Source organism: Desmodus rotundus, chromosome 6 (assembly GCF_022682495.2).
Source record: "Desmodus rotundus isolate HL8 chromosome 6, HLdesRot8A.1, whole genome shotgun sequence".
Taxonomy (NCBI): Eukaryota; Metazoa; Chordata; class Mammalia; order Chiroptera; family Phyllostomidae; genus Desmodus; species Desmodus rotundus.
The window spans coordinates 12,302,198-12,311,507 of NC_071392.1; the positions used below are offsets into that span (position 1 = coordinate 12,302,198).

The window sequence follows — 9,310 nt, forward strand, 5'->3', positions numbered from 1 at the left end:
AAAACAAAACCCCTTTGACCAGGTGGTCCGGCCTTCTTTCATTCTGAGAGTGGATTTTTATTTCACTTTTTCTTGACCTACCCTCTCCCTCCTCTAAATGGTGAAGACTTTCTGTTTAGTGACTTCCCTGACCCACTTTCAGAGGTGTCTTTTACAGATTATTTTGGAGTTTTAGTTGTTTAAAATCTAATCCAACAACCCTCTGTGTGATTTACTGAAAGCAATATATGAGGCCTGCAAGAAAGTGATCATAGCATTGTATCTTCACTTTCTTTTTATTTTTGTATTACATTAGGATGCATTGTCATGCGTATTTTTGGTAGAATAAATTCTCCTTTGCTATAAGTAGCTTTCTTATTTTTTTTCTCCCCCTCTTTCTCCAAGCTCCTAACGGTTTCTTTTTCTTCTTTTAGTCTAACTTGGTGAATAAAATTCTGGTCACAATTCATCTTCTTTTTCAATTTTAATATATTTATTATTAAGGGGGTATGATAAAAATTTTCAATAGACAGCAACAAAAAAGGGAGGCAGAAAAAGGTTAGGGCGTCTGAGAAGTGATTTTTTTTTTTAAGGGAAGGCGTTTGGTTTTTCAGTGTAGAGTTTCAAGCTATAGGTTTAAACTGGTAAGAGAAAGAGGGTCAGGGAGCCTCAGTGTTGGACCAAGCCCAACAACCTTTTGAAAGTGGAGAAATAAAGTGCCTACAGGAACCCCCAACCCCAGGAACATGGAGTTTCTTTAACAAGCTACCAGTCTCCAGGTCAATAACTAAGTTATAAACAATTCATTTATTTATGCACATTTGTTTCAAACATCTACATTCCAACCCCTCCCCCACAAATCCCGAACATTTTCAGTGTTGTTGGTTCGTCTCCCAGCGGTTGATGGGTCCAGGCAAATAAACCTAAAAGAGAGAAAAATAAAAATAAAACAAAACGATGGCCACTAGCTGGAAAATACACTTCAGAAAGGATTCTTTCCAATCCTCTGGTTCAGTCATTCTAGGATTCTCACCCCCCCTACCCCAGGGTCAGAAAAATCAGTATTTCATTCTTAAATCTGTTTACATGGCAAATAATGGAGCATTAAAACTTTGAAGTCAGGTTAGCAAGTTGAGATTTAAAATGAAGTGTTTCTGCACCCTAAGTTATAAATTAACCAGTTGCTAGAAAAAGAAAGTGACAAAGCACTTTAAATGAAATATCAATAAAATGTGATCTAGGGTGTGTTACCGGGTTGTTCTGGTTTTTGCCCCCTTCTTATGTCTCCCCATGCTTACTTTCCCCTTCCTGAGCTCTGTTCTGGCGGATACTTACCGTGAGAAAACGCAGCGTGTAAGCAACATGTGTTGGGGGCGGGTTGATTTAAGAACCCTGCTCTAAATAGCACAGGCTTGGAAGTTGTACTGAAACCGGGATCTTTCTCCAAGGGTTTGCTCTCTACCTTCCCCCACACCTTTGCCCCCTAAATCCCGGTAGCGGCGGAGGCGCATGAAGACCCCGGCTGGTCTCCTGCCCCCGGCTCGGCACGGGTCAGGGCGGCCGGGCAACGGCCAGGGCTGAGCCGCTGCTGTTTGCGATTCGTCCTACGCTCATAAATCAAACGCTTTCTATGAATGAGAATGTCATCAAAGAGATCAATTGCAGGAACACATGCACAAATAAAAATCCTCTTACGTATTTGCCGGGGATCCCCGTCCGAAAGCATTAAGTTAGAAGGCGTTTAGTCATAATTCATTTTTATTGCTCTTTTAAAACAACAGCTTGGCTGAGCCGCGGATGCCAGGAACAGCTCGCGGCCTCGGCGGCGTTTTGTCCGCTGCTCGCTCCTTCTCTTTCTAGTAGAAGAGCCCTGAAAGAGGCGCTTGGAGCCGTGCAAGCCGCTTGCAGACGATCATTTAAATAGTGACCAAACTCCCCTTGCACACACTCTCCCCGGGCTTTTAAGGTACGTTAGCTCGAGTCGTGGGGCGCTGGCCTACTTGCCGAGAGGATCGAGGGTCTCCCACAAGGTGGAAGGAGCCCCAGGCTTTCGTGGGGGTGGGGAAGGACCGAGCTACGGAAGCCTGCGGGCTCGAGGCCAAGGAGGCTGTCTTTGTGAGCGACCCTAGGAGGTCTGCGCTCAGGGCGGCCAGCCGGGGCGGAGCCGGCGCGGCTGCCAGAGCCCGGCCTGCGGAGAGCAGTGCGCGGCGGCAGGGTGGGTCGCCCGGCCCGGGTGCAAGCCTGTGATTCCAAGAAGTGCACCGCCACCCCCACCCCCCGCCCCCGGCCCTGAAAAGAGCTGTGCGGGGAGGAAGAGAGTCCGAGAGGAGCGCAGAGGCGGAGAAGTAGCAAGAGGAGAGCAGCTGTGGCCAGGGGTGGCTTTGTGGCACAAGCCGTGTGGCCGAGGGGGTTACGTAAACCGGCGCCTTGGAAGGCAAGAACGGGCTAGGAAAGAGGCCAAGGGGGAGAACGTACCGACGAGCTTCGGTTCGGAGAGCAGATCATCCGCAGAGTCAGTACTGATTCTCTCACGTCCCGCCTCCTCCCCCACAGGAGCCCCATCTCTCCCCAGCGCTGGAGGCCTGGGCGCTCCAATGGTAGCCGCCTCCAGGAGCGCCACCTTGCCTGCTCCCTTCTCCAGGATGAAGTTCCCCAGGTGGTGAAATTGGGGCAGGAGTGCCTTTTCCTGCCTGCGTTCCCTCTTAACTGTGTTTGGGGATAGGTCAAAGGTCACATAAAATACCTTTTCAAAAGGAAATGTTTAGGGAAAATGTTTTTTTGCTACTGAAGGGAGTCCATAATCAAATTTCTGCAAGTTTTCCCTTCTGGGTGGGGGCAGGTTTTGGAGGAACTTCTGTATGTGAAGGACAGAACGCAGAAAGCTGAAAGGTTCACTAACACCCTTGAAATGTGCTGGCTTGCTTGCCTGAAGCAAAACTTCCTTCTTCCAACTGGGAAGGGAAAACTACAGGGGCATGTGATCCCCAAACCCACATACAAGCCTCAGATAAATTTAGTCTGTCGGATTCCGATGAGTAAATATGGTCGGTGTGAAATCTATAATCATTGGCTGCAAAGCTTCCTGGATGATCTCCGGGTTTCTTTTACCTAAGATGCATCAACTCTTGGCCTGGGCCTCTGCTTGGCCTTTTCTCTTTACAAGCCAAGGGTTGACAAGAAACCTAATAGTAAATAGCAATTAATGGCCCGTCAGCATCAGGGTAGTAGGAGGGTGATGGAGCACAGGACCCCTGGCCTGGGGTGACACTCAGATTTGAACGCGTCTCTCTAGGGAAAGACTTGAAGGTTCACACAAGGAACTACACAGTCAGTTACAAAGAGGAGGTGTTGTTGGGGAAGAAAATATTCCCTCCACTATCAGCCATCTGTCCACCGGCCCCCCCCCACCTACCAGCCCACACCCCCACTTCAGACGTGCAGTAGAATGGGGGGTGTGTGCATAAAGGAAGCTCTACCAACTACTGACATTTCTCCCTAAGAAAACCAGAAACGTTGCAGGGATGGGGGAGGGGAGACAGCGTACTTTGTGGGAGCTGTGGTCTCGCCCTTTGAGATCCCCGCCAGAGCGCACAGCCTCCTGGGTCCGGCGGAGCCGGCAGATGGCCTACAGCGCAGGGCCCGGCCCCCACGCTGACCACGTCCTCTAGCGTCATCTCTCTCCCCCTCCTCCTACCCCTCAAAAGCCAGCGGCCCAGCAGCTCCGCTTCTCGTCAGACTCCCAGAGCAAAGCTGAGTGGGGAGGAGAAAGGGGCGGAGAGCGAGCAGAGAGGGAGGGCAATGAACCCGGCCAGCCCTGGCCTTTTCCGGCAGGCTCAGCTCCTAGGGCTCACCCGGCTATCAGGCATCGAATTACAAAAGCTTCTCTTTGCCATACTAACAGTGCGGGGGAGAAGGGGTGGAGGTAGGGAGCTTCCAAGACCTCCGCGGAGAAAGAAAGTTTCTTTTCTTGTCCACGTCTTCTCCACGCCCACCCGGGTTCCTCTTAAGTCAGCCATCTGTGGGCTTTATTGTCCACCGGAGCCTGGAGAGCTGGTGGCCCAATCTAGTTTTACGCCACTGCGCTCCGCGCTGCTCGCGGCCCCAAGGCACCACTGCAGGGACCGCAGTGAAAGCTCCCGGACAGCTTGGGCAGCGAGATCGGCTGGGTTCTTACCCCTCCTGCTCGGCGCGATCCGAGCTCTGGCCCACTGATTCCCCACCCAAAAGAGCGCGGAACCCTTTTCCCTTCTCACCTCTCGTCAGTTCATCTTTCTTGTGCGGTGGGGAAAAGGGCGGAGACGGGGGTGGGGGAGATGTCTCCCAGCCCCCACCTCCCAGAGGGAGGGGGGCGAGCGGAGTCGGCGCGCTCAGAAGGCAGCCTCCGCTCCCCTTCACCCCAGCGCTCCGAGTCTGCCCTTGCAGCCGCCGCAGCTGCTGCTGCCGCCTGGGCTGCCTGGGGGGGCGACTGCGCATCACCTAGACTGCGGAGCGCCTGGGATTTAAATGCCACTGAAACGGTGATCCATCACTGCGGGAGCCAGCAAACTTTCGCAGGAGGCTCCGCGATTGGCTGCCACAGTCACGTGCTTGCCGTAGCGCCCTCCGCCCTCCCGCCCCCCCTCCCGCGCACTGTACATTCATATCATTTTTCTTCTCCGGCCCCATGGAGGAAGTGAGAAAGTTGGCACGGTCACCCGGGGCTTCTCAGGACCCAGTCACTCAGTGACAGATGGACAATGCAAGAATGAGCTCCTTCCTGGAATACCCCATCCTCAGCGGTGGCGACGCGGGGACCTGCTCTGCGCGAGCCTATCCCTCCGACCATGGAATTACAACTTTCCAGTCGTGCGCGGTCAGTGCCAACAGCTGTGGCGGTGACGACCGCTTCCTAGTAGGCAGGGGGGTGCAGATCAGCTCGCCCCACCACCACCACCACCACCACCATCACCACTCCCAGCCGGCCACCTACCAGACTCCCGGGAACCTGGGGGTACCCTACTCCCACTCGAGCTGTGGTCCGAGCTACGGAGCGCAGAACTTCGGCGCGCCTTACAGTCCTTACGCGTTAAATCAGGAAGCAGAAGTAAGTGGTGGGTACCCCTCGTGCGCTCCCGCTGTTTACTCTGGAAATCTCTCATCTCCCATGGTCCAACATCACCACCACCACCACCAGGGTTATGCCGGGGGCGCGGTGGGATCGCCTCAGTACATTCACCACTCATATGGACAAGAGCATCAGAACCTGGCCCTGGCCACGTATAATAACTCCTTGTCCCCTCTCCACGCCAGCCACCAAGAAGCCTGTCGCTCCCCTGCATCAGAAACTTCTTCTCCAGCACAGACCTTTGACTGGATGAAAGTCAAAAGAAACCCCCCCAAAACAGGTCAGTCTTGCCACTCCGCGAATGCTCCTTGATGGTTCTGGAAGGAGTTGGTATGCTTAGTTTCTAAGGAAAATTAATATATATATTTTAAAAAGTTCTTGCTTCCACCGGTGTTATGGGGCGTTGGGGGATTGCCCAGGTGTGTTGGGGTAAAGGAGCGTCTGGGACTGTTGCGTTTCCAGAGGGTCTGAGTTTTAGAGATTCTAGAAGTAGGAAGTGGGTAGGTGTGTGTGCTTGGGGGAATCTAGTCATATTTCTAGGCTCCATTCATCACCGGTCTGACCACGCTGATTGCTGACTTCAGATGAACACTTTGCACCTCATCACTCACCCTCCCCAGCCCAATTTGAAAAATTCTCGATCTCCTCTTTATCTGAATATTGTTCTGAACCTGTAGAGGATCTCATATCGATTGTTAAAATTTTACCTTTTTATCTCATCGCTTCCCACCCCGCCCCAGGAAAAGTTGGAGAGTACGGCTACGTCGGTCAACCCAGTGCGGTGCGCACCAACTTCACCACCAAGCAGCTCACGGAGCTGGAGAAGGAATTTCACTTCAACAAGTATCTGACGCGCGCCCGCAGGGTGGAGATTGCCGCGTCCTTGCAGCTCAACGAGACCCAGGTGAAGATCTGGTTCCAGAACCGTCGAATGAAGCAGAAGAAACGAGAAAAGGAGGGCCTCTTGCCCATCTCTCCTGCCACCCCACCGGGAAGCGAGGAGAAGGCCGAGGAATCCTCAGAGAAGTCCAGCTCCTCGCCCTGCGTTCCTTCCCCGGGGTCTTCTACCTCAGACACGCTGACTACCTCCCACTGAGGCCGGCTCAGCCCCAGGCTCCGCAGCCTAGGCTACTCCTCAGGCTGGGACTTCTTACCCAAAGCACATTCTTGGCTTATCTTCCTTTCCATTTGCAGTCTCTGTCTTTCTGATCGTATCTGGAGAGCTCCTGGGCAGGATAACTTCTTTCCAGAGAATTCTGGACTAGATGTTTGATTTGGGGGGTGGAGGGAGGGCTGGTAACTCCTTAATGAAGATTAGGTGCCAGCACCAATGTTCTGATTTCCCCTACTCTTAGGAGATTTCCACAGAATCTACAGTTCCTTTCAGATGCCCTTTGGAAAATAGCTTCCTTTGCCAGTAGAAACATGTCAAAGGGAAGCCTCACATCTTTTCTCTATCTGTAAATTTACAATTCTCCCCTACTTTGCCCTTAAAGTAGGGGAGAGAGAAAGGATAGTGGTCAGGAGCTCATGAAGAAGAGATGCACTGTGAACATGTTTACACATTTATTTCACCTTTAATTTAATTCAGTTTTCGTGTGTGAGTTTGCTGGTTGTAAATACTTGGTCCTGAGAGATTTATCTTTATACAGATTTTCTAGAAATGTTTAGATTTAGTGACTGAAACAGGGTGGGCAAACTCTCAAAGCTGGTACAATTTTATATGATTATAGGTTAAAAAAATAAAAGCCCTCATTTAAACTCAATGGGATGCCTCGGAGGGTAGCCTCAATTTGTTCGTTTGGTGAGTTAAGAAGGCCTGCAGACCACAAGGTCCAGAAACCTTGTTTCCTGTGCTTGTCTCTTCCCACCCCCACCCCTTTCTTGTTTCTCTGGCCACACTCTATTTAAACTTTGTCCTGGGTTATTCGGAACCTAAAGGTATTATTCAAACCAGCTTTTCCTTCCACAGTTATCTTAGCTGGATGTGATGTATTTTCAGCTCAATTGTTAATGTGATGGATGGCACAATGAATGTATATTTTGTGTGATTCGTGAATAGTCTTTTGCATGTCGCACAATGTTTTGATGTCCCTGAAGTACCACACTGAGTTCTATCAGTTATCCTTTGTGAGCCTATGATATTCCCCATTTCCTGTACAATCATGAACAGCTCTGAGATCCTGGAGTGACGTGATCCAGAGCAGAGTTTACGGGTCTTAAGATGTCTGTAATAAATATATTCAAGTTTCAGATATGCTTAAAGATCCATGTATTTGGCCTGGTGACAGTTTGTTGGTTCCTACAAAGTTGGGTCATTTCATGTGGGGAAAGGAAGAAGGGCAGTGTGCATTTTCAAAGAGGTGGGACTTTTCTGGGGAAAAGAAAGTGCTTTCCACTATGTAGCTGAAGCTTCCCTTATGAGTATAATTGTATCTAACCAATATCTATAAGAGGTTGACTTTCTTTAAAATAACAATAGTTCCTTTATTATAATGAAAGTTCATAATGGAAAAAATGGTGAAGAAATTTATGAAGGAGATCTATTTTTGAAATAAACATGGGTACTTCCTGGGTCAAGTGCTAACCTTTTCACCTCCAACTGAATGTTGACGTATATATAAACAGAACCCCCTTCAAAAGCCGAAACTCTTCAGTCAGTCTGTCCTCACATCAGTGAACCAAGAGCTAAGAGATTCACATTTAATTAGCTCCAGTATAAAGCTGTTTGAAGACCAGGACCCCACCCCACCCTTCTTTCTTCTTTTTGATGGTCAGTGTTCCAATATTATCCATCCTTTGCATTGAGTGTGGTCTGTTTTCAGTAAACCCTTGCATCCCTCCTCCCATCCCTCCTTTCAGTATCTATCCCTTCCTGCCACCCTCTACACACCCCCCATCGTCTTTAGGTTACACATCTTGTTTACATCCGATTCAGCTTTGATTTCATAGCCATCATAGCTGCAATGGGTCTTCAGTTCTTAATTCCAAGCCATATAACTCTGGAATACAGTTTTGATTTTCTTCTCTGGGCTCAACAGGTTTTTCCAGGTGAACTTGTGGAAGCTGTTCTGCAGTCTTTCACTATTCAAGTTGCTTCTGACCAAGGCATGTATTTCTGCAACAGAGGAAGCTGGTGAATCAGAGAGTTCCAAGTAGCCCTGCTAGACTGCTCACCACTTTTCCTTTACTTTCACATTTTTAGAGGGTTTAATTTAGCCCCAAGGTTAGAACAGAAATTTTACAGCATCACAAACAAATACAGATGTATAACTTCCTTCCTCTCCAAAGGGTGTTTTGCAAAGGACGGGCTGGTGTCCTGGTGGGAGGAAATCCTACAAAAGCTTAACATTTACAGACCTCTAGAGCAACGATGAGATTTCTTGTACCTCCTTGTCAAAGGGGGAAAGCCTGGGCTTTGCAGGCTCAGTGGCTGCGGCCATATCAAGGGCGCCCAGTGCCCTCCCCTCAGCTCCCGGGCTCTGGGTTTGCTTCTAAAAGACCCAAGTGGATGGGGGAGAACTTCAAAGTGGGCCAACTCTTTCTTTCATTTCCCCGGCTTGGGCTTATACAGTATCTTTTGTTTATTAGTGTAAGACCACACAGCAAAACAGATGGCTGGGTTCCAAATACTTTAATGTGTTAAAGTGTCATTTGCATGCCACTGCCGAAATTTCAATATCTAAAAGCAGGCCGGAGCTGCTGGAATCCTGGAGATTCCAATCTTCAAGGTGCTGGTTTTAATGAAACAGAGAGAGAGAGAGGGAGAGAACGATAAATTATGGCTAAACATCCCAAGCCTTCTCTAGGTCGTGGAATAAATCAGTTAATAAGCAATGCATTTAGGAAACATTAATATACCTTTCAACAAGAAAAACATTTGTATCTTTGTAGTTGTCCCAATCGATTAAATCAAAGGCGCTTAACACAGCCTATTTCAAGGTCTCTCTTCTTCTGTTTTGGTCTCTGAGGAGCACAGTTAGCACCTTGAAAAATGACAGCAATGGTAACTGAAATGACAAAAGAGGAAAAGCAGAAAATGACATTTTACTGTTAGATTTTAAAAGCACAAGCGTCTCAATTAGGGACTTGGGATAAACACAATATAAAATTTCAGTTTTCAAGTGCTTTTTCCTCTCTGATCACATTCATTCAAAGTACTCCCGAAATTCTGGGAGTTCCCAAACTAGGCTGTGTTGAGATCTTATTGCCAGCTCTGAAGTCTGC

General features: G+C 49.0%; 1 protein-coding gene across 2 annotated transcripts; it reads left to right on the forward strand.

Moving 5' to 3' along the window:
- The first annotated feature begins 4,625 nt into the window (after positions 1–4,625).
- Positions 4,626–7,326, forward strand: HOXA1 (homeobox A1). 2 transcript variants are annotated; one of them, XM_024563034.4, is made up of 3 exons: positions 4,626–5,062; positions 5,269–5,363; positions 5,824–7,326. In XM_024563034.4, the coding sequence occupies exons 1-2, from the start codon at positions 4,709–4,711 to the stop codon at positions 5,326–5,328; spliced, it is 414 nt and encodes a 137-aa protein (XP_024418802.1). In that variant the 5' UTR covers positions 4,626–4,708; the 3' UTR covers positions 5,329–5,363; positions 5,824–7,326. The 2 variants fall into 2 exon arrangements, with proteins under 2 accessions (XP_024418802.1, XP_024418801.2); XM_024563033.3 differs by having other exon boundaries at positions 4,626–5,363.
- Positions 7,327–9,310: the final 1,984 nt, after the last annotated feature.